Raw genomic sequence first — 27413 nt, 5'->3', positions numbered from 1 at the left:
AAAATATTATATTATTATATATAGGACTGCTCCTCAAAACTTGTGTAATGATTTATTATAAAATACACTGCATGTGTGGCACACGCTTTTATGCGATAACCAACCCTCCGAGGACCGTAGACAGCGTAGAGAGATGAAAAAAATATACCTAATCCAAGGCTTAGGACGTACCTCCCTGACGTCTATAAAAGATGATTGGTTCTACCTTCTGTGTCTGTTATGTCCATATGGGAAAACAAAATAAAGACTTTGATGTAGACATACCCCGTATTATACATATACATATGTGAACACGATATTCATAGAATAACATTAAAAAGCCATAAAGCCGCAGTGGTGTTCCCATAGGGTATACTATCACTATGTGTAAATGTGTAATACAATATACGCCGTAAAATCATCACAAGATGTTGTTGAAAAATCATGGATACACCTACTGCAGAGTAAACTGGAGAGGTCCCGTCGGGAGTTTTTACTGAAACTATGATAAAATTTAAATATTGTTTGCGTGAGCGGGTATACTTGATGATTTTGATATTTATATATAGCTGCTGCAAATAATATAACTTATCAGTTGGCTTCTTTTAGGAGAGCGATTTGTCAAATTATCGACATTATCATTTTTTTGCTCGTGATCATGGATACAGGACACGTCTCAGTCGCCCCCTCCTAATATAAACCATCGGTAAAGTAAAAATATCCCTGGTCGGACACTCGACGGCCACTGAGTAAACATTAAAAAAATCGATGGGAGCATCACTGCGAAAAGGTTCAAAAGCGCGCATTCAGGTGCGTACTCACCGAATGACGTCGATCGGTTGGTGCCGGCGGCGACCATTGTGCAGTTGGTGGCGGCGTCTGTAGAACGGCCGTCGCCACTGCCACCGCCGGCGCCGCCGCCGTCGTGTTGGGCCAGCGCGGGCGTCAGTTCGTCGGGCGTCGACGACCTACTGTCGGGCGATTCGCACACGACCGCTGCCGCCGCCGCCACTGCCACCGCGGCTACGTCCGGTATCTGCGCACACACACACGCACAACACTCACACGTAATTTCGGCCTCGGATTTAAATTTTCGTGGGTAGGGGGGTTCAAATTGCTGGTTCTATCGTAATTTTAATACTTTTTAAGCATTCGATTTTTTGGTTTTAGTCTTAAAATATTAATTAGGTATTAATTTATTTTAACGTGACGCGTCCGCCTGCACGTCAAACTCATATATTTACCGTTCTCGAATTTTGCGCCGTGTCCATGAAACTCCGACCACGTGCGTACTGGTACACGTCGAAATCGTTGGTCACCTCTTCGACTTCCACGTGCAGGAAACTCTCTTGACTGCCTGTGAACTAAACGTACAGGCACACACACACACGTACTGTTAATAAGATTTGCCATTGATCATTATTTAAGTGTTTTATCATAAATTCATAACATAAGGTATATAATATGTTATATAATAATATACCTACGTGGCTACGTATATTATAATGTTATATTGTTATTAATGTGTTATAAAATATACACGATAAAATATCGACACTATATAGATACAACGATATTAGAAAATATTCTATCTAATTTATTAGTATACCCATAGATATATTTATTATATAGGCCGTTGACCGTTTGATATTGTTTAGTATTTTTTTTTATAAACGCCTATATTATTTATAACAGCATAAACGTGCACGATGCACAGATTCATATGCAGTCAAATAGGTGCAGGTGTATAATGTATATACATATAACATATGTATACAGCCATACAGGTTACTCATAAGTTATAACGATTAACATAATAATGTAATACTAATAGCAATTTAATGCTGTGTATATGATATGATTAAACATTCTATTTTATTATGATGAACGCATTTTTATCCCAACCTTCTTGGTTACGCACGTCGCTTCTCGGTTCAAACTCCAAAACAACACATATATTACCAAATTACAACCAGTTTTCAAAGTTTCGAGTTACATTAGTATTTCCTAAATTATTGCGTCAGACATCCTTCCACTAACTGATCATATTAAAAAAACCCCTACAGCAGTTACAACATAATGATAACAATTAAACTGTTTATATTAAATTTTTTACACATAATAATCGAAGCAAAATATTAAAACAATAAGTGGATTTCAGCTTTCAAGGCTTACATTTTTAATTTATAAATAAAATGAGATATACCTATTGGTGAATGGTGATGAATATTTCAAAATCATAATTCTTTTTAACTCATTTTGAATAAACTAAAAAGATACCTTGCATTTTTACTCAATTTGTTTCTAATATAATTTATAATAAATGTTTGAATATTATGTTTATTAAAATTCAATAGGAAATAAAAAATTGTTAGACACCTATCTAAAAGATTGTTTATCTTTGTTTTTGAATAGTAGTGAAAATATTTTTATAACTATATAGTATATTAGTATATAGGTACTATTCAAGTAAAATATAATTAATATATTATTTCACCGAGAAGATATCAACAGACACTTTTTTCTAATACTATAATAGTGCAGTCATCTTATATTGACAAATAAAAATAATTGAACAACGATATTATATGTTATAAAGTCGAAATAAACATTTATTCAATGTACTTCGGTGGTATTGGATAAAATAATGGACGAGATTTCATGTCTTGTATATAACAATGATAATTGATAATATTAAAATATATAGTTAATTATTAAGAATTACAAACAGGCTAATATTATGAAAAAATATATTATAGTTACAAAAGTTAAATCAAGACCTCCTTTGCACTCATCAAAATATTGATCTAGTCTGTATGAATTATTTTTAATCCGAAATTCTATGACTAAATGTTTATTATGACACAATGGATAATAGCAAATTTGTAACAATATAACGGAGTCATAATAAGTTGATCATTGTTTATAATAATTTATACCCATATAAGTATTCAACGCATTAAAAATGCCTACTATAGTCGTATAGGTACTCATATGACGCGGTAACCAACTATGTGTAACTATAACCAAAGATAAATAATCCTAATGACCCGAAGGAATTGTATAGTATTTTCATGAAATCACTTTATTCCACTGGTCATCAACAAAAAACATTACCAACATGTTTTTACCAATTACATAGGTAACAATATTATTATTTACTATTTTTTGGTTGCAATATAGGTACTTACTAAATATTATCAGTTAAAATAGTTTAATAGATGTATTATAAAATACAAATGTTGTAATCCTACATGGCTACATGGTGTCTGTATATTATTATATTATATAGCAGGGGTGGCCAAACCGCGGCTCGCATCTTAACTTAACATAAGACGTAAATTAACGTAAGAGCCAAGATGTAAAAAAAAAAAAAAATGTCATATAATAATATGACCTTTTTTTTTTTACATCTTGGCTCTTCAATTTTTATTAATATATTTGGTGGCTCGCGAGTCTCTTCTCGCTGGCCACCCCTGTTATATAGTATGATATAATATATTATAATATAATACAGTAATACACCGTACTATGCAATACTCGTAGATCGTAGTAGTTATGCTATCTTGTACGACTATACCCATCAAGTAAGATCCTTAAATTATTTTTACTAGGAAGCTATTATTTTAATAGATTTAAAATGTAATTGTATAGCTTTAAAATTGATAATGTTATAATGTTATAATGAAGGTGTATGTATGTATATGTTTCAGAAATATGAAGAAAAAAAATAAACTTTCAAATTGAAGAATATCTCAATATCGTATATATATATGATCTGAAAGAAATGGTTTATTATAATATAGATATTATTATATATCACCATTCAATATGTTAAAATAATGATAAATTGTTAGATTAATAATCATTACATAAAAAAAACGGATTTTACTCGATTTACTTTTATTTTTTTTGTTCCACACATTTTAGTAAAAAACTAAAAAGAAACCTCTCTAAAACATCATAATATCTGTTGTCGTACCTATAACATATTATAGAGAGTAATATTCTGTCTAAAAAACTTTTATAATAAAAAAAAATTAAATTAGGCAATTAAAAAAGTTGATAATAAAATGTAAAAAAAATTGTTTTTGTGGAACTGAATAATGAATATACAAAATATTATATTGAATAATAATTTTTTTGCCCTCAAATTGTTGAAAACAAATGTCATGAAAACTATATAAATTATATAAAGACATGTTTTTAGTGGATCGATATCTGTTTCAGAGATAATATGGGTGTATTGTATATATTTGTGGACTGCATAGTTAATATATACGCAATCGATAATTATAAATGTACTCACCTCACTTTATGAAAAAAGAAACCAGACTATTATATTGATAACACTAGGATAATTTTCGTACAAAATCGTTGAAGTGAATTATCGTGATTTTACACTGAAAACTTTCACGCATTGAACGTTTATAATAATATACATGTCCTAAATTTAATATCTATTATTAGGTATAATATATAAACGCATTTATGAATTTCTACTCTTACAAATGTTTTCATTGATCAACGTCACTACCAATTAGGAGTATAGAATAGAATATATTTTTTATGTACCTACCTGTACATTGTATGACGTAGTTTTACCTATGTTTACTTATACGTAGGAAGAATATTAAATATTCTTAATTTGTAATTAAATTTAAATCGCGTTAAATGCATAAGCCACGAACACGATTGGTAATTTAATTTTTATTCCAGGTTATAATTATTGGTTTAAAATTACACCAAAGCCATTTTTCATCATGTTTTTCCATCGTTTTCTACAGTTATGGACCGACATTGCTGTGGTGTTTCATTCCCTATCGACCTATCACATATTAATATATTATACACAGGTACACTCACAATGTATATTATCATACGAATGCCAAGGTTCGCAGAAGATTATCCGAATAATATGATGTTATTTGTGCCGACGAAAGGAATCGTCAACACAACAAAATCAACCTTCACTTTAACGGTTGCGAGTTGTTTTCCTTCGATCTCTACATGCGTAAATGCGTAACATCTCATTCGCATAAATTGATATAGAATAATACAAGTCCATATATTCAAATTTTATCGGTGAACATCATCGGATTGTATAAAAATATATTTTTTATTAATTATTTTTATTTTTTGTTATTAATATATTAAGGTGACCAAATTATATGTTTTACCTATATGTCACACTAATGTCGTATAGAATCGGGACGTTCATGATAAATAGCTTCAATAAAATCGTGAAATGCGTACCCATTTAGATTTATGTTTAGTAAACATTTTTAACACGATTTTGTTTTTACCATAAATAATAAAGATATGAATAGGGCATATAATGGTCTTATCAGCGGTCTTCGAGGGGAACAATTGAGGCCAAATAAAGTATAGGTACCTATATCGAGTATCGACTGTCAATATATTAAAGGAGCCTCAATTGTCTTCCCCTCCGGGAACGCGGCCTCAAATATGTTTAAAATAGGCGTGGCCTATCCATATCTTTATTATCTATGGTTTTTACATTCTTTTAGAAAATCGGTAGCTGATGTTTTTTCTAACTTTATCAAGGTAATATTAAGCGGTGATCGTCAATCGGTATTGTTTAACATCCACGTCATTATACAAATAATACTTCATTTAAAACTCTTTTTCGATTATATTCAAAAAAAGCAAGCCGTAATGAGCTCAAAAATTATTTTGACTTTTCGTAACAATTTTTATGCATAGGTTTTTTAGTTAGCGTGTATCTTTTATTTGAAGTATAAAATCACGGGCATTGAAAATAAATAAAATAAAATAAATCATCAATGTAGTTCTATGTAATTAAGAAATATCATTTATAGTTGAAACGTTTTAGAGATAATTTTTAATATTCTGTGTCGTATTTTAAATGTACGAAAAACCTACAGATAATTTTGGAAGAATATTGAAGAAATTTTAGCAAGTTTGGGTTTGCTTTTTTCAAATTTAGCTTAGGTACTAGTAAACACAGTTTTCAAATAAATGTAGGTATAATATATTAATATGCTTGGTATATATAATAATAATTCACAATTCATCCTGTATATCAAGACATCAAGGCTTTTATTTTTATGACCATTTTAAAGTTTGAATTACGGTGCAATTTATTAAAATTGTTTGACTATAATTTTTAGGTTTTTTTTAAATATAGCTTTTTGTTCAGCATGTAAAGACTCGATAAAAGAAAATAATAAATATAGGTACAAGGTTACTAATATAGTCATATCATATTTATTAATCATTATTCTTTACTATATGTTTGGTATTATATTCAATACATTGTTAAAATCATAACCCGTACAATTTTTTTGTGAGTATTATTAGTAAGTTTTAAGAACGTTTATACCATCGTATAGGTATATTTAACAAATGTTTATAGTAAATTTAGTTTTATTCATAATCATTATCCATACAATATTGTCTAAAAAATTGAAATTACAGCCACATGTAGTATACTTATTCTACGATTCTGAATAGGTATTGTATTATGAGAAGAAATTGCATGATGTGAAGTTTGTTTGAGAGATTTAAATATATTTAGTGAAATTAAACAATTTACTATAAATATTAAGCACATAATATTATATTAGCATATCTTAGCATTAAATCTAGTTTTTCACCTTATTAGTTATTTCATATAATATAATTGATGACGTTCATTATTTTGATATTTTTTTTCTATTCATTTATTAACTTGTTATTATTGAAGTAGTTTTAGGGAATATATCAAAGTTATCTAAGGTCATTATACCTACTTATAGTCAACATCCTCAATTAATATGTATAATAAAAATAATCATATATTATATTTTAATCATATCAATGAAATTGTATTAGATTAAATAGTAATCTTTTATAATAATTAATAATATTAGGTAGGTATGGCGGCGACCGTTATTGAATACTGCAATATGTAGTGGTGTTATTCAAGTATTAAAAGTAAAAACACGGGAATAACGTGTATAATTTAAATAACGACGACGTAAATGTTAAATTAGTTATATTTTGTACCTTATGCTATAAAAACAATAATAAACTCATCTTTTAGAATATTGGGTAATTTCATGCAACATAATTTTTTTAAATGTATATCTGCAGCATAGGTATAAGAAAACATGGGAGGGGGGAAACATGAAGGTGCAGTGTGCACCCATCCGGCCATCCTCATCATCATCGTACTTCGTACGACATAAACCCAAGAAAAATGACGGCGATGTCGGCGTGTTGTAACCGTTTATTTAATATAATATAGATTTGAAACTTGTTTTGATATACCTAATGTACAATTCTAACATATTAAATTCGTGATTAGCGTTAATATTTGAATATTTGATCACATTGTTTTACCCTAAAAAAGGAAAATATATTATTCACTGTTCCTTTTCAGTATAATGATCTGTATATTATAATATAGAAGTGATCATAAATGCAGACTATGCAGAGTATAATACGCAGACTACAAAGTAATGGGTTTGATCGATATAGAAATCGTCACGCATGATTATTGATTTTACATGGTGTACTAGAAAATTGTAAATATAGATACATATATCTTATGTATATAATTATATATAAACATATTGTACCTAGTATCTATCTAATATATATTCATTATATAGTATTATACATATTACCTATGTTCTAGTTATTATATTATACACTACAGCGTACGGTTATAAAAACAATATAAGCCCGACATCGATATATGTACCGTGTTAAACCGTGAATTTTTTTATGTTAATCTCTGTTTTGACGTATTTTTGTTTCGAAAGTTTCTTTCGGTGGCATCCGAAATCGCCCACGAAGTCAAAATATATATTCGGTTAACCCGATCGTAATTAATAATTATTAAGGATTCAGTTTGGTGCCCTGCAGATCGTATTGGTTTATAATTTATATATAAGAACTCCATACGACTATATTATACTTAAATACAAGTATAATATGTAATATTTATATGTTGTATTCATAAATATAATATAATATATATATATTATATACTTGTGATTAATGATCATATCATAAACGAACCATAACATAATATGTAATATATACTTGGTTACACGTGCAATGAAAAATTATCTTTGACCGTGTTACATACATGAATAATTTTAAATAATAGCGTATACCTATGTAGAAATATTGTTGCATATGGGTTTATGGCGAGAATAATCTTTTAACGCATATTGATCACTGAAATGTCAAAAATATATTATTATTTGTGGAATCGGTCACGTGAGAGTGGACTCAAATTCGTTTTTCACGTTGTAAATAGGTAGTTAGATACTATATACAATTTATAGTAAGTGCTTATTTTAATTCAAATTTTTTAGACGATAATCTATTATTCTTGTTTAAATAATATTATACTCAGACCTATGTGACTTATGACGCGATAGTATATGTAAAACGTAACCAACACGCATCACTATATTATTAGTACCTATATGGTACCCTGGCTTTAGGGGCTAAGCCCCCAAATTTTTTCTACATTTTGTTTTAGGCTTATTCAATTTTATCAAAGTAGGGCTTTAGCCCCCCCCCCCCCCCCCCCAATCCCAAACGCTATTTGTACCTATGGATCATTGGCTATATAAATAATATATTTTATAATTTTCTATTACTATATATGTACTGTTAGGACTTCAATTTTTAATGTAACGTAATGGGAATTTATATAGTCACTCACCAAGAACCCGTAATGCTTGAGTATGTCCATTTTGCACATTGGGCAAGTTCGGTGCTCTAATAGCCAAGGATCTACACAGCTTTTGTGGAATTCATGTCGGCACGGCAGTATCCGAACCACCTCGGACGGTCTGTATGGTTCAATGCACACTGCACAACAGTCACCATCACCAACGATTTCCTGTAAAACGATGAATAATTTGATAATATAATTTGTTACGATGGCGGGGGAACCCTGTTTTTTCAGTTACGTATTTCGTCATTGAATGGCTGTTTACGCTTTGATTAATTGAATGCTATTTTTCAAATTCACGTACAAAAAAAGGTTTTTTAAATGTTAGACGATGCGTCGATGCCCCACGTCGATTGTGGCGTATTGGTAGAATACATTTTTCGAAACTATCTTTTATTAGTCTTAAAATATTTTATCAATTTAGGAGTTTTTATGGATCTATTATTTAACTATCGTAAAACATAATCGTTAACAATTTAATTTAACGCCTTACTTGCAGTTAACATGATATGATAAAATATTATGCTGAGGTTTAAGAATAATATACAGGTACTTTTACGGTGAGTCTAAAATGGATTTCTGCAACTACATATTTATACTTTATAATATGTATAATATTATTACTACCGCAGTGTTATAATATCATAATTCATAATGTACTACATTGTAAATCAAATTTAGATGAGTAGTCTTAAACATTATGGGTTATGATGTTATATACAAATTATTATTTTCAACAAATATTTAAAAATGTAATTATTATTTGTTAAAAAATTAAGCAAAATGTATTGGCTGTAAAGGTTTTATCCTAGAGATTTGACTGATAATATAATAGTGATTAGCAATAACCGTAATACATTAATCGCTCAATAATCAAAATATTGATATTTAACTGCCATTTGTTTTTTCTTCTCTCGATCTTGTTTTCGTAATTCATATACTTTTATATTGTAATTAGTCCATTTTATGTCATTAAACGTTTACATCGGTGTATTTGTATATAGTATATTAATTTTGTTTATAAATAAATATGGTGAACCTACAAAATATATTGTATAGACATTTAGGTTAACATTTCCCAAGTTGTCTATTGTCTAAGTATACGCATAAATATTAGTTTTATTGGCAAAATATTGAAATTATTTAGATATATAATTTGTTCCTGAAATCTAATAGTTAAATAAATATATGAGCTAATATGATCCTCGCCAACCATAAATAGTAAATAGCCGTAAATAGTTTACGTGATTTTATATAACTTTACCTTGTCATCCATTTTGATGTGCTTGGTAGGTATCTTGGACAACGCTTTTTTGGCCGCATTACATAATCGTCTCTAGAAATTAAAACACAAACATAGGTACAATAGTGGATGCTACTATAGCTCAGAAAACGCTTGAAAACATATTAAATATTTTAATAAATACTATTGATATGTTATTATTTCTGGTTTTAGGTTATCATCATACCTAACGTACTATACAAGTAGACGATAATAAATAGTTCAGATCGAATGTTCATTAAATAAATAATGATTGTAGCAATTTAATCAACAATAAAATGTATCAACTTAAAATGTTTTCGTACCTATAGTTGTTTTACGGTGGACCTGTATTCTCAAACGTATCTTCTGTAGTTTGTACAACGCATTCATAATAGATTTACATTATACATACATTGGTCAATCGGGTATAATACGCATTTAATGTACTTCCACTTTCACTTCCTCATTTCTCGATACATAGGTTCGTTCATCTTCGTAGATACTCGAAATAATTTTTTTTTACTCTCATACAATAATACACACATGACACATCATTATAATATATACGCATATTTGCGCCTACCAATACATGTCATATTGCACAATGTTTGTTTTGGTTTGAAAAAAATTTTCTCCTAAACGAATAACACTTATTGTTCATTGAATAATATTTTAATATGACTTTTTAGGTTCTAAATTAAGCGAAGAATAGGTATATTAGTTTTACTATGATAGGTCTTCATTCATTTAAATTTTTTTCTCCGGGCAATATTAATTGTAAGGGAAAAACAGTCGTCTAAAAGTTTGAACTTTCAAGTCAAGTAACCCTAACTATTAGTTAATAAGTCCTTACATATCTATCGATTGGAAATCGTGTCTTGTTGTTTTTATTCACGCGATTGTCCCTCTAAGCGTAAGAAATAGATACAAAGTGTAAAAGAAATCAAGAAAGGTTCAAGCAACTATATAACAAGTGTTTTTACTCTATTCAGAATAGTTAACATTCGATGATTTGTCATAGATTCAATAACTATCAATATACCAAAACACAAATTATATATCATTCCTGTTTCAGTGAGCCCATTAATTCAAATAGTTAGTTTTTTTTAGTTAGGGTTATAACTTATAAAACATTTGAAAATCATATATTTATATTATATTTTAGTGATGTAACTTACCGACAGTTGGTCTTTAGCGTGTATATACCGGAACCTTTGTATGTAGTAGAATACAAGCCATGCCAAAGATATGACCATAAGCACTATGAATGATATGCTTACAAACAATACGGAAGTTCTGAAAAATAAATTCAGGTTGTGCTATTTACTAATAATGAATAGGTAATACATTTTATTTGCTTTACAATATTCATAAATAAACGTAATAACTCATTAAGTCATGATAATATAATTTTAAATATAAAGAGTTTTATTTAAATCAAGCTATACAATTTAAAATATCATTCAATTGTTTTAATAACTAGACCGTGTAAATGAGTGACATTACCTAACTTACTATGATAAAATAACGGTGTGAGGATTAAAAACAGATTGTTATTAGTAAATTAGTTTTTATACATAAGTATTTATTAAAAATATTAAAAACTAAAAAAATACTTTAATATACAAAAATATTTGTTGAATACCTACCAATAATAAATGTATAATATTTTAATCAGATTGAAATTTTAAATTATTTGATAAAAATAGGTAAGTATAGTTTTAAAATTATTTCTTGTATTAAGAGGACGTGATACCCGAATTTAGTGTCTCGCGAGTTATGAGTATTTTAAAATTGTAAATTTTTTATACATCTTAAAACACTCATAACTCGCGTTAAAATTAAAATATACTAAAAAGCATATGAGGTTACCTAGATAATAATCTTATCTTTAGATTTTATAAGAGGTAAATTCACTCTAATTCTTAAATTAACGAAGCTACACGTGTTCTGCTGAGCGTAAAATTTGCTATGCTCGCACTTGTAAGACGGAGACAACACATGCGGATATCACGTCCTCTTAAAAATTTAAATAATCATTATTATAACAATGGAATTTTGTTTTAATTCATCAAATTATTACAAACATTAAAATGTCTATACAGTATTTTTAGAATACAGTGTATTCTTATTTTTACGTATTAATGTAAAATGTATGCTTAAATCTCATTTGAAGTAGTTATAAATGGTATAGATATATAGGAACATTTTACATTATTTGAATTTAAAATTATAAAGTTAAAAGAAAAAATCATGCTTACCAAAGAATTAATTAAATTTTGAAACCAGTGTAATATGAATCATATTATCCATGTGTTATAAATTTAAAGAACAATTTAATTTAAGTTTAAAGATATTATTTAGAATTAAAATAATTTTAATTTTGTATGAAACATTTAAAAACTAAGAGAAATGAATTGGTAACATGAGGTTTTTGTTGTATAGTAATTATAATAAGTGAACCAAATAGCTGATTCAATATTGTTACACACATTTTTCATCATATAATATGCATAAAATATATTTATAGCCTATAGAATTGGAAATTTAATTTTATTACACTTAAGTGTTGACTACGTTACACAATTTTGAATTTCATTGAAACGTTTACATATATCCCTTAGGGTATGTCCCTATGTAATGTAATGTATATGTAATGTAATATGTAATATACTAATGTATTACAAGTTAACAATTTTTCTAAATAAATATTTTTTTTTAGTAAGTAGGTATGAACCTCCTAATCTTGTTATTAAGTTTTGAATAAATACAAATGTAAAGCTCTGATTTCATCGATTATTATACTATATTAATAACAATAGGTATTTAAATTACCTTATGCGATATTTTGAATTAGATATCACTAAAATAGATAATATAGTAAAGCACTAAAATATGTATAGTCGTTTTGTTATCACAGTCGTTGCAAATTCGAGTCGAACTGGTCGAAGTATCTATTAATGAATAACGATTGGTACTAGGTGCTATAATATGTTACCTTGGTACCGTACGGCGTTCAATGAAAAATGACCAGCCCATTATAACCCATTAATTAATTTGACCAAGTATCATAGCTTAATACTGTTAGGGACATAATACATATATAGCTACATTGATCGATGCTACTCGCATAGTTGAAAATGTATTAATATTGCATCAGGAATTATCGGTACTCACCGATAAAAATATGTCTAAAACTTGGAATTGTCATAAAATTATTAAGATAACCATCGAGGAATATTGATACCAAAGTGTTTTGTGTTACAAAAAACCGTTTATTTGAATTCTAAAAATCAATATTGATTTTTTTATTATTCTTTATTTTGTTAATTGAGTTCACTTTTCGGAGAATTTAAGTCCAGAAGCTGGGATGAGGATACTTCGAATTTATTTATATAATAATAATATTATGTTTTAATTATTACTTCAACATTGACAACTTTTACCATTTAAATTTTAAACTGAAACAGCCTATTAGGGTTCATTTATTAATGAGTAGATACAGTAGTACAAATAATTATCAAAAAGGTAACGTGTAACAACCTTGTTGGCTGCAATATTTGAATACTTCTGTTAAAATGTTAGTAAATGAGGTAAATGAATAATTTTAATACATCTGAGTATATTTAAATTAATTAACTATTCTTAAGTTTTCAAACAATTTAAATTTTTTTAAATTAATTCAAAACGAGCTTAAAAAATATTGAACAGACTTGGATAAGAAATAAAGATAATTAAATAAAATCAGCAAAAAAAAATTAGAAACAAGTTATTTATATCTTATATTACTTTATTGATTTGACATTGAGTTCGATGTTTGCACTTTTAAAAGGTTATTAAAATTGGAATTACATGTTTAATCAAAATTTGTGTCCTACTTTAGGTAGTCTATTTTCTTTTCTAAATGTTTGTACATCACATTTAACGCGTCAAGCATAATTAATTTTAAACTGCCTTATATAATTAAGCGTGGATGATAATAATTAGTATCGTTATAGTATATCTTTCATAACAAATAGTAAACTGACAATAATACTACTGATATTATGAAAATATAATAGTTTAAATTTGAACAATAAATCTTAAATATTTGAAGGTTGTGTCAAACTATTGAACTTTTTAATTTAAATATGTACCTACCTCTGAGGCACATTGACTTTTATACTGGAAGTATTTTTAACCTAATCAATAACCATGTATTAATTTTGTTTACTATACCTACTATAATTATCAAATATTACATTTGTACTAGAAACCGTTATACGTTTGTCATTTATAATGTTAATATTGAATTATGTAACTTGTTGGATCAAAGCCTTATCATTATAACCTATACTTAATAGTTAACCTATACACTCAAATGATTCCAGTAAGTACCTAATAATTAATACATTAATAAAAAAAAATCTTTACCAGGTCCAACTCATAAAAATACAATATTAAAATATATATTTGAAACACTTTTTAAATTGATGATTCAGCATATTATATATAAAATATAAATACACATTTTTATGACCCAAGTGTTTTGATAATATTTTCAATCTACAAATTTTGCAATCTAACATTTAACATAATTTCATAACCCAAAGTAGTTTTGACATTTAAATATTTGTCAACTCGTCATTGGAAAACTTGATTAATAGTATAGGCTGCAACTATACCGTAAACGGCATAAACTCAATTAGTTTTGCATAAAATATGTTGGTATATAAATTATAGCATAAGTACTTATATATTGTATATTTTTTTTTATTAATGTTTAATTATTGAATTAATGTTAATAGTTAAATTTAATAAATAAAATATATTTTATTATATTTTAACCTGACTTTGAATAGTTAAAACAAAAATTATTTACCTATCTAGATATTAGGTATATAATAAATTACTATGTTTATCTATAAATTTGTGAGCAGTTGATATTAGATTTAGACTTCAGTAGTTTAACATTGTGGAACTTAATTAAATTAATATTAATTTAAATGGATGAACAATGGGTTAAGTTTATACATATTATTTTAAAACAGTTTTTAAAATGTTTATGATTAAAATTCGAGTATTTAAACCGATTAACTGTTGTAGAGGTGACGGTGTTTGACATTGTCTCTCTAATACTAAACTATAATTGCAATGACCACGCACTACTATTGACGTCCAATGACTAATAATAATTAATATGTCAAAATAAAAACCTTTAGATTACAATGACAAAGAAACGTGTTCTGAGCGTGGTCAATGGTCATGTACGGTTAGATATTATATTATATGAAATGGACCACAGCTCGAATAGTCCGTGCTTATGTTTTTAAATTTCCAAGTAGGTACCTAGATTACCTATAATCAAAAAACATTTTTATGCTATTCTAAGATAACGCTGTGTTATTAAACTTTTGTTTTTAATGATTACCTACATAGTTAATTGTATAATAATGTTATAATAAATCGTTAAACTATCCAAATATGCTATAATGTTATATTATCACTTTCACGGTAGGTTAATTTGTAAGTATACCGTAATTATTAGTAAGGACCGTCGATGTTATTGTCATCATTGTTCGACATTAATATTGGACGTTCAAGTAAAACTGAAAATTAATGTATCCGAACAGATATTATAAAAATATTAACTCATACATTTGTTTTAAATGATATTCTAAAACCAGTTTAACACGATGAACGGGAGACCACGTGATAACGTAAACAATAATTAGAAGAAAAGTTATCTATCACAATATAATAACGCAATTTTATTTTTGAATACCAATACATTAACAACTCCAAATTAACGACTGTCTTATATGAATTAATTTACATAGTTAGAACAAACATTTTTCTTTCAAAATTCTGTTTATCAAATTTTGATTTTTTAACTATAACTAACCGACATTTATCAACAATTTAAATATTACCCATGTTTCGTTCTCTCAATCAGTAGATACCTATCGTAGATTACAGTTAAAGTCAGGCTCAACATCCGTTGATCATGTTAATTTCACAAGTTTTTATAAAGTTGTTTTGTTTAATTTAATTTTTAATTGTTTGGTATAGATAAAAGTAGGTATAATTTACATAAACGTGCCAAATCAAATATTTTTCATTGGATGGTCACCAAAATATGACAAAAATAACAAACAATGGAAAAGAGTGAAACAATTGTACAATCAAAATTCGAAGCAATATCTAGTATCCATTGTTTTTGGTATATATATGGGAATTAAATAAATATAATATTACATTAAAAAAGTTAAATGATAATAATGTAATAATATAACATCTTAACACAAAAAATTACACGTAGATTGTTATTATTTAAAAATAAAAATAAAAAAAAAAACAATAAAATCACGTTTTATTGGTTTTGAATAAATATTATAAAATAGAATTTTACATTAAAGTCTATTAAATGAAAAAAATAAAAACAGTTATAATTTAAAAACGCATATCAAAATGTACATAATAATATAATATAACAAATTCGTGCCATTAATTCATGAGCTAAAAATTGCATACGAAATGTTTTTGCCAAAAACTGTTTTGTAGATCTAAGTTCCTACCTTTAAAAGTTTGAACAAATATGTTTTATTACTAACGAGATACAACTGCATTTTCTTATATAATTGTGATGTATAAATAAATAAAAGTAAAACTTGGGCAGCTTTGGTATCATAATAATGATGCTTTTGATAATTTTATATGCACTAAAAAGATCAGCGATTTCATGTAAATTATTTATTATATTACTGTTAGACCAAACGATTAGATTTCAAACTATTTATATGATTAGGTAACCAAATAAATTATTATTTAACGAATAATAAAGAATTTTTTTAATTTTATGTAAATAGGCATAATACTATTCTGATTTAAGTTTTTTTTTCAGTCAAATTTTCATTTAACATATTGATTAATTCATTTTCATTTTTTTAATATCAAAAAAATCTCAATGTAGCTCCACTTTTAGATTCTGAGTGTAACGATGAATGTATTGATTTTACAATGATGTGTGTTTTTTTATTTTTGTGTCTGTCATCATCACCTTTTAGGATAGTAAAAGTGCTTGGATTTTCTTCAACAGTATCTTTTCTGATAGGAAAGTGAATCTAATTGGTACTTTGGGGGGGGGGGGTCAAAAGTAAAGTTTTTCCAGTAGTTTTCAAAACCACCGTGTTTTCAAACAAAAGAAAAATGAAGGAAAAATGTGAATTTTACGCAAAATTGATCTTTTACTAAATCGATTTTGGTTTTTGGTGTAACTCTAAAAAATGATTGTAGATACATGAAATTTTTACTGAATATTTATATTACCATTTTCTATAAACGATAAAATTTTCAAAATATTATGAGTTGTTTTGAACTGTTTAGGAACATTTTTAGATTCCAATTGTATTAGTCTTTTTTTCTATGAATATCAATAAAACTTTATTTGTTGAGTAAAAAAGCTTGAAAATTAAATACAAGTCTCCTACTATATTGTTACAATGACATTTGAAAAATATTAAAAATCCTTAGTCACATGTGACTATAGTCAACTATAGTCAACTGCAGTTTTTTTTTATAAGCATTTAAAGTTCAAATCTTGATAAAATACAGAAAAATCACGAAAATTAGCAAATTATTTTGAGTTGAGATTTCATAAAAATGTTTCTTTTTAAATGTAAGATTTGAAAATGTAATACAAAATTATTCATGAGTTTGTCTACCTTTATCGAAAAAAAATGTCTACAATCAAATTAAATTTTTATGAGCGTTTGAAATTCATATTTTTACAATATGATTATAATGTTTTTATTTTCATTTTCTATACACCATGCATTTTGAAAATATTTTGACTCTTTTTAAGCTATTTACAGACATTGTCAGTTTTCAATTTTTTTAGTTTTTTTTTTCTATAAATATCAATAAAATTTTGTATGTTGGGTAAAAAAGCGTGAAAATTTAATGCAAAGCTCCTGATACGTTGTTACAATGAAAAATATTAAAAATACATGGGCACAATTTGTTTTATAAGCATTTAATGTTCAAATTTTGACAAAATTTATCAAATTTTAAATTTAATAATTATTTTGTAGTTAAAAATTTACAAAATGTTCAACTTTTATAGCTAGAGATTAAAAATTTAAAACAAGGTTCCACGTAAATGGGTTATATATAAATTACTCTATTCACAATAATATCATAAAATATATTTATTAATATCATAGACCGTTGACTGACCGTTTTTGCTCAGAATCATTTTTCTTATACAATGATATTATATCATTGAATTCAGATTTAACACAATCCATTACAGTGACCCACTTGAAAACTTATGTACAGCAGAGCGACACCCACCAGCCCACCTTTTTTTTATTGACGATTACAAATTACTATTGTAATCTGAATGTCAGCAGTAGAACCACATGAGGCTGGGCCATAATAGTAGGTACTGGAATTAAAATAATAGATTTTATAACCTAGAGCTTAAGTTTTTTTGTATAGGAGTTTAAGGTCAGAAAAAAAATCACCTTATCAGTTGGTTGGTTCATAGAAATAATTAGGTACGTCAAATGAGTAAGTATACTAGTTTATGATCTTCCGGAATATTACTAACCTCACGACCTTGCAATCCACGTTATTTTTTTATAAATTTGTTGGTCGTACTAATTTTGTTCTATATGCATTAAATTAATTTATCAGCATTATATCTGTTATTTGAGGTGAAGGTTTTTTTTAATACGATACAAATTTGGATTATAGTTTGACAGTCTCTTCCTTAGAAATATTTTCTTTATTTGCCCACGTGCTATGGGATATATTAAACCTATTAAATAAACATTATTTGAGGAAGTCGCAATCTATTATTATTTTTAAGTAAATTATGATAACTTTAAAATGTACAGTTTTAAAAATGTAGTTTTACTTATAAATAATAATGTCAAAAAAAGCCTACTTAGTGCCTTAGAATAATCTTACCTTTAAATTTTATAATAGGTCAATTCACTCTAATATTAAAACTAACAGCACCGTATTAAAACTGTTCAATGGAAATTTCCTATCTCGTACGTATGTAATACGGAGACAACACGTGCGGGTACGATGTCGGGTCCTCGTAATGATAGTTTATATTTTCGCATAGCACACAATTCCATAATCTTTAAAGACGGTTTCCTTAAATTTAAAACATTTTAATGATCTCACAATGTACTCTTAACATATATCTAAGTTATTAAACCATGCTCTATATCATAAACATTAGGAATGGTTAGGTATTAAAAGCGAGAATTATGGGTATAAAAATCAACAAACATTAGTTGTTGTTTATTCCATTGATCGCTGGGTAAATCATGAATTACAAATTATAATTATATATTGAAAATCAGTTCTTAGTGGAGTCAAGTTTATATTGTCCTTGCGTACCTACTTACGTACATGTAATACTAAAAAATGTGTGTATCTACAAACTGCACAGATTTTCTTGATTTTAATAATAATAAGTAGGTACATGGGGACTACCAAACATATACGGTGTTCAATTTATAAAATCTATGATATGTAATAGTAAGTCAACATGAGGAATGAAACCATACATGTATCAATAATATAATATGATATAGATATGAGATACATATAATGATGATAACTTCATATAATTCAAAATAAGTATTTAAAAAGTACATTGAGGTTAAAACCGGCTAACAAATTATTTAATTAAAGTAAATAAATTTTAAATGGAATCTATCATTTTGAAGTGAAATGATTAAAATATTACTGAGAAGTACCTACCACCGCGTTATCCATTGTACAACCAATAAGAATTAAGAGCATGATGTATGATATAAAGCATTTTGAGTAATTGTAACCATTACCCAGAAACATATTCATAAATCCAAAACGCATGCCACTTGATTAAAAAATAAAATTATACAATTTATATTTTTTTCGAGTGATGTATGAAATTATTATTTCATTGTTTAAGTAATGGCTAAGAAGGTAGGTTTAAATAAAATATATTGAACAATATAATTATTGAATTAAAATTAAATAACTTGATATAGGACTTAATTTTAATTATTTTGATACTTGAATTACGTATTATTTTTAGAATGTATAATTTATTATAAAATATCTAATGGTATTTATAATTATCAATACTAATGTAATGATACATAATAACTTAATGACACGAATAACATATTATATTCATGTATTGCATAATACATCAAAAACAATTTATTCTTATCTAATAAAATAGAAAATAAAACACTTTGTAAAAATAATATGTTTATTAACAAAAAATGATCTTTTTTTACTTAGAAAATGTTTTAATACATTTTAATACATATTAATTGTAATGTTAAAATTTAATACATTTCATTAGTAATCAAATATTATTTCTTGTTGATTGTTGCAGTTTTACTCTCACAAATATTACTATAGTACAAGTATTACTATAAGTATTACTCTTCACTGTTAGTTTTTTGAAAATACTTGCATACGATTTAAAAAAAGACTGGGGAAGTCACACTACTATAAACTTATTTTGAATTATATGAAGTTATCATCATTATATGTATCTCATATCTATATCATATTATATTATTGATACATGTATGGTTTCATTCCTCATGTTGACTTACTATTACATATCATAGATTTTGTAAATTGAACACCGTATATGTTTGGTAGTCCCCATGTACCTACTTATTATTATTAAAATCAAAAAAATCTGTGCAGTTTGTAGATACACACATTTTTTACTATTTAGAAGGTGTCAAGTGACAAGCTTCATTAATTAGGTAGGTATTTAGGTCACTGTAATGGATGTGTTAAATTTGAATTCAATGATAAATTATTGCATTACAAAAATGGTTCTGAGCCGAGTGTCTGACAGTATGTAGTCGTATTATAAATGAAATGTTATTATATTATATTTTCATATTTCATATTGATAATAGTAATTTATTTTTCTATTAATGGTATGGAAGATTCATCAAATTTCGGCATTTATTATACTAATATTATTAATAATTATTATAATATTATCATATATTACAGTTTTTAATTTTTACTTCAATATCGATGGTGTGAAAAGGTTAATAGTATAAATATAGTTTGAAATTAATTTAAATATTTTTTAAATGTCATTGTGTTTAGTAAATAATAATATATAGGTGTGTAATAACAAAAAGTGTTTTGTCCTTTCCTTACAAATAATATTTTTTTATTTTCAACAAAATAACTTAAATCGTTATTTATTGTTTTAATAAATAATATTACATTTTGTTCTAATTCTAACTTAAATGACCAAAAAAATTGATGCATAATATGTATTTTTATATTTCTGTTATAAAAACATTTGAAGAATTTTCTATTTAATATATCCTATAGATTTTTAATTTAAAAATAATTTGCAAATGTTCGTGATTTTGGACGAATATTGCAAACATCTGAACATCTAACGTTTAAAGAAAGATGCCTATGTATTTTTGACATTTTTAAATTCATAAAAGAGTAACTTATTTTCTATAAAATTATCAAGTTTTTTACTCATAAACGACAATTTTATACATAATTTATCGTATAAATTGAAAAAAACTAAAGAAAGTAGAAACTTCAAAATGCTTTTAATAGTACAAAAATAATTAAAATATTTTGAAAATCCATGTCTGTAAAATGTAAATATAAATATTTGTTAAAAAATCAAGTTTTTACAGTTATTCATTCTTCTTTTTTAGATTCTGAGTGTGGCAGTAAAACTGCTTTGATTTTCTTCAACAGTATCTTGTTTGATGGAAAAGTGTATCTAGTTGGTGCATTCAGGGGGTCAAATTGACAAAATACGGAAAAATCACGAAAGTTAGCAAATTATTTTGAGTTGAGAATTCATAAGAATGTTTCTTTTTAAATGTATGATTTGAAAATGTAATACAAGATTATTCATGAGTTTGTCTACCTTTATTGAAAAAAAAATGTCTACAATCAAATTACATTTTTATGAGCGTTTGAAATTCATATTTTTACAATATTGGATGTTCACTTGATGTCTCATTTAGCGGTTTTATTATTTTATTGTTATTCAAAAACGAATAACTGTAGATACATGAAAATTTTACTAAATGTTTATTTTATATTTTAATCTGCTATACAAGTCAAATATTTTGACTCCTTTTGAGCTGTTTACGGATATTGTCAGTTTTCAATTTTTTTAGTTTTTTTTCTATATTTGTTTATAAAATTATTAATACAGTGTTAATAATAAATAATAATCATAATGATAAAATAATAATATATTATATTTTACTGTGTATTTTTAGACTGCGTGGTAGAATGATTGAAATTTAAACTGTACGAGAACGAATTACAAAGATTTATAATGATTATAATAAAGTTTCTACAGATAATGTATTTAGAAATGCCATCTAAAATATGATAATATTACATTATAAAATCATTATTGAATGAAGATAAATTAGTATTAATAATACATAAGATACTCACATACAATTATCTAAATTAAGAATTTTGTTGCATGATAATATATTACATGCGATGATACAGTGAGTCAATAAGTTTGGAAACGATAAATTTAAAGTGGAGATCATAAATGTCATATTTAATCACATTACCAATGCGATGAACGATGACTACATTTTACAATATTATAGTTGATAGAACTTCACAGTATTTCTACTTTTAATTATTTTATAATTATTCCATCTTATTATAGTATAATATTATCCTCATAACAATAAATTATTGTATTATCTATTTTTTTTCTTTTTCTTCTTCACTCTTCTCTCCCGACTATATTGAGTTCAACAACTTCATAAGGCTTTGCCTCTTCTCCACTTACTATAGATATTTATTAAATTTAATTTTTCTTAAATAAATTAGGATAATATTAATATACATTTGTTAATTGCTTATTTGCTTTTAATAGTAAGTAATATCATTGATTAAACAATACTATAGTTAATAGTATTTATAACCAATGGTAATATCTTTCATATTATTATTATTTTTTAAGTCGTAATTTGTTTGTTTTTTATCACTTGTTAACTAGTTGTATATTTTGAACACAATAATTAATTCAGTAGTACGATGAAAAATAAATATTCCAAAACTTTCACCTGTTGACCGTGGAAGATTGGAGCTACATTATTTTTAAATCTTATGATACTTCAACTATAGTACCTAGTTAATAACTACAATGATAAATGTATGAATATATAATATTATATATAAATGTTAATATAGCAAGAATAAGATTATTTTAAACAGTTTATTATACATCTAAAATAAATCATTTGTAAATGTTAATATTGGGGTGAATGATTTTTTAAAAATATTTTATTATTTGACTGGCAATTGTTCAGACTTAAAGTAATAATGTAATAAAATAAAAACATTGGCTATATTCTGTAAGTATATACATTTGTCAGATTTATCATCGTTATTCGGTATACTACAATAAATATTACATAACAATATAACTTAATAATATGATCTATACATGATATAAGATGATGATTAAAGATAATTTTATTTTATTTTGTAACTAAACATTTTAAACACAAACCAATAATTCTTAAATATTACCGAACTTAATAATGATCATATCATAGGTACAATGTACATAAATGGAATGGGAATTGGGAGTTCAAGTTTTAAAATGGGTATTACTGTAGTAGAAAAATATCATTATATAATATAATATGTCTGTAACATTTAAATGACGAATTAGATGTAAGATGATCGGGAAATATGTGGCTATTATTAAATTTAATATTATCACATATTTAACAATCACTTAGGCCAAAAATTTGAATGCAATGCAGTATAAGCAATAAACAAAAAAATAAAAATATAGTATTTGATTTTTGTATGATATCTGATTTATTATTGATAGATTGCAAACAATTAATAATGTTTACTCATTGTTATATTATAATAGGGGCGTGTGTTAGTTTATGTCAAGATTTTTAAGAAAAAATAATCGATTTTATACCGAACAAGTATTGTTAGTCAGCAAAATATTAATATACCTATCATCAATACGCCAATACAATTGTCTTATCAACCATTTAGTAGTCCATAAGTCTGCTTATTTCTGAAGAAAACCAAATAAATAACTAATAAGAACCACACATTTATTGTAAATTTAGTTTATTAAATCAGCATTTGAATTATTGTGTAAGTAGTTTTAAGTGGTAAGCCAATGGTCTAAGACAGCGTTTCTCAACCTATCGTACGCGGAAAGCTTGTAGGCGGCTAGCTAAGAAAATGTCCTTTAAAATGTAACCTTTACACGGTCGAAGTCCTGTTTATAGCAAGGGTCACCAGTGGACGAACTTTATCTGACAAGCCAGACAACATTTTATTTTTAATTAATTAATACATTTTTTTTTTTGATAGTTGGTACCTATATTAAATGAGATTTTTATTTATTTTAATTTAATTTTTTATTTTGCCTTAACTTTCTTTGGATAAACATGTACATTAAATTTTGATGGCCCCCGAAAACTTCCTAAATTCTTAAGGTAGTCCAGAATATTATATTATTATTTGGTGATCATATGATCTAATACTAGTTATTCAACTATAAATAAAAGAAAAGTTGCCAGTATTACAACACCCAAAAATACGTCTATGCCTTTGCAGTTTGTAAATAGGTCACTAAACCAAAATTTATTTCTCTGTCTGTTACTCACATTATATATAGAAACATAGGTATTCCAGACATCCAAAATTAAGTCATTCTGGTTCAGTTTAGGGCAATAGAGACAATTATAATATTAACATGTTTTATAAAAAAAGATATATTTTGTGCATTGGCCGGATAGCCTTATTAATATTTTAAGAATTTCTTGACAAAAAATTAAAACATTAAAAAACTATCCGACCAATGAACACGATATATTATCCTTCTTTGTAAAACATATAATAAGCCCATTTGTTCTAAACTGAACCAGAGAGTTGTATCGTAGAAGTACAGAATACATTTGTAGCAGTATATTATACGCGAGACTGACTGAGAAAACAAATGTTGGTGTTGGCGGCCCCTTAAACAAATTATAATGTACTATAAATTTTAGCCAATTAACGATTAAATAGGAAAGTCGTATTATTTTATGTTGTACTTGAACTTACAATGTTTCATCAGTTTAATAGAGTATCTAGACTCTAGACATCTAGTCAATTAGTGATACATAAACCATATTTTTTTTGTAGAATAATAGAATTAAATGTTAATTATTTTCAAAGAAAAAGAGTTCTTAACACCTAGTTTCTGGATCTTATCTGTTTTTTTAATTTAGGTAAAAAGTTGGTTTATTAAGTCAACTGTAAATTATATTGAAACATTATGAAAAATGCACGTTGCAGTGATGATGTGATGATATTTTCAAGGCACGTAACATTGTATGGATTATTATTTTATATTGGCGTATACTAAAGATAGTAATTTATAAATTTTATGTAAGACATATGGGTTACTTCCTACTATATTTAGTAGGAATTAGATGTATGTGTTCTTGTCACGGTCAGCTGGTGTGTTTGTGACTTGCGTAACTATACCTATACCGACATATTCACCTGAGCGACGAGTCTAGATTTGAAAAGTGTTTGTTTATTTTTGAAAAAAAATTGTTCTACTTTTTTGGGTGCACGATGTATTATTACATATTTTATTATACGTTTAATATTTTCTGTGCTTTTTATCGTTATCATTCGAATATTGTAGTTTTGGTTGAACTTGGCTTGGTAGATAATATAATTTATGTTAATAACAATACTATAATAATTAATATATGCGATGATTTTGCCAAACATTATTTGAAGCTAAATCTACCATATTAATAATTGAAAAATTAATTTATTATATCATAGTAATATAAATATATTTTAAAATATTCTCAGTGGACTGCAAATTGCTAAGAAATGTTTTTCGTCTACAATGATTTATCACTGAAATAAAATGTATCACATCATTCATTACAGTGATTTAATCAATGACAAGGTACACTCAGAAGCAAGTTCCTCGGTTGTTTTTTTGTCTATTTTATTGGAAAATACAGTTTAACTAACTATTTTTAACCGCGCATTTATTTAATTACATACCTACCCATTTAATAGTCTAAATAAATTAATGAAAACAAAAATATAAAATATCTTACTTTAAAATCAATCAAATCAATGACCATATTTTAGTAAAAATTAAAAACCAAAAAAGCTGTTTTAAATAGAAATGCATTTTTTCCAAGTTTAAATAGATAATTTTAATACATGTGGACAATTATTTACAACTTAGGTAACACTTATCTTAAATAAAAATAAGTTTATAGTTATTTCAGGAAATTGCATACACTTTATGATGCTATTGCACATGCTAGGGATTTTTTTTTTATATAGACCACAGCACAAATATGGTACCTAACCAATTAAATAGAACATGTATTATTATAGGCTGCTTACTACATAAACATTTTAGTGAGAAATGAATTGAACAAAATAATACTATGATAAAATTGGATGTGTGACTTGACATGGTCATATACCTAACTATATGTTCAAGAACACACATTAGTTCAATTTCTTTGTCTATTTATCCGTGACTAAAATTAATTTTACACGCGTCTTCTTAGTTGTTATCGATTTTCCTCTACAATTTCCTTATCAGTACATGTTATATATGTACGATATAAGCAACGGCATTTTCCGTTTTTTTGTACCATACCTATAGCTTCGTGGGAAAATGAAAAAACACGATGACTCAACTAATATAATATATAAATGTTATATTGTATATTGTATAGTTAGGTATCAATTTGTATGTGGCAGTTACATAATGTTGTAGTAATTTTGATAGGTACTTACTACTTATGTTATTTTTTTTTAAAAACGGTCTAAACACAAGTAAGACTCTATTAAAATGTCAAATATTATATTATGTATTTAATTTAAAAAAACCGTGCTAAGAATAAAACTATTTTTACATAAGTAGTAGATAAAATTGTTTAACTCTAAAATTAAATATCTATTGTCTATTTTTGATTTTGTATATTTGTAGCCCTTAGTTATCTAATTACATTAACAAATAAATTATCCTTGAATTGCATACAAGACATTTACCTACGTTCGTGAAGTTGGCCCACCTAAGTACTTCGATTTTTTTTAAATCTATGCCATTATTTTGCAAGTTATTTGCAAGTATTTGCAAGTATACCTACATGTATGGGATAAACAATATTGTTATTTGTTGTATGACACACACAATACGATCAAGTATCAATGCTAGTCATACATTAATACAATATACCTAATACATAAATATTTTGCACAGAAGGATATTAATTAAAATAATAAATAATTTATTTTGTTGTTCCTGTGTGTTTATATAAATAAAACCTAACACAGCAACATCAAATTCAAAATGAATCGTAATGTTTTATTTTATAGCGATATTTC

The 27413-nt window shown here is 26.4% G+C and overlaps 1 protein-coding gene across 7 annotated transcripts in view; it reads right to left on the bottom strand.

Annotated features, from left to right (window-relative positions):
* Positions 1-27413, bottom strand: part of LOC100168359 (protein goliath) — a 62986-nt gene that overhangs the window by 8134 nt on the left and 27439 nt on the right. For 3 of the 7 annotated variants that reach the window (XR_001679006.2, XM_029487374.1, XM_029487373.1), the window contains exons 3-7: positions 11144-11261; positions 9966-10037; positions 8690-8869; positions 1224-1343; positions 802-1102 (exon numbers count right to left, since the gene is read on the bottom strand). Coding sequence is in view for 5 of the 7 variants with exons in the window: in XM_029487374.1 (XP_029343234.1) it covers positions 802-1102; positions 1224-1343; positions 8690-8869; positions 9966-10037; positions 11144-11261 (791 nt within the window). In the remaining 2 variants the exon portion in view is untranslated. The remainder of the gene's footprint in view (positions 1-801; positions 1103-1223; positions 1344-8689; positions 8870-9965; positions 10038-11143; positions 11262-27413) is intronic. The other 4 variants (XR_510458.3, XM_003242508.4, XM_001947986.5 and 1 more) reach the window with 3 other exon arrangements.

This window comes from Acyrthosiphon pisum, chromosome A1 (genome assembly GCF_005508785.2).
Source record: "Acyrthosiphon pisum isolate AL4f chromosome A1, pea_aphid_22Mar2018_4r6ur, whole genome shotgun sequence".
Taxonomy (NCBI): domain Eukaryota; kingdom Metazoa; phylum Arthropoda; class Insecta; order Hemiptera; family Aphididae; genus Acyrthosiphon; species Acyrthosiphon pisum.
This window is presented reverse-complemented; position numbering and strand designations above follow the sequence as displayed.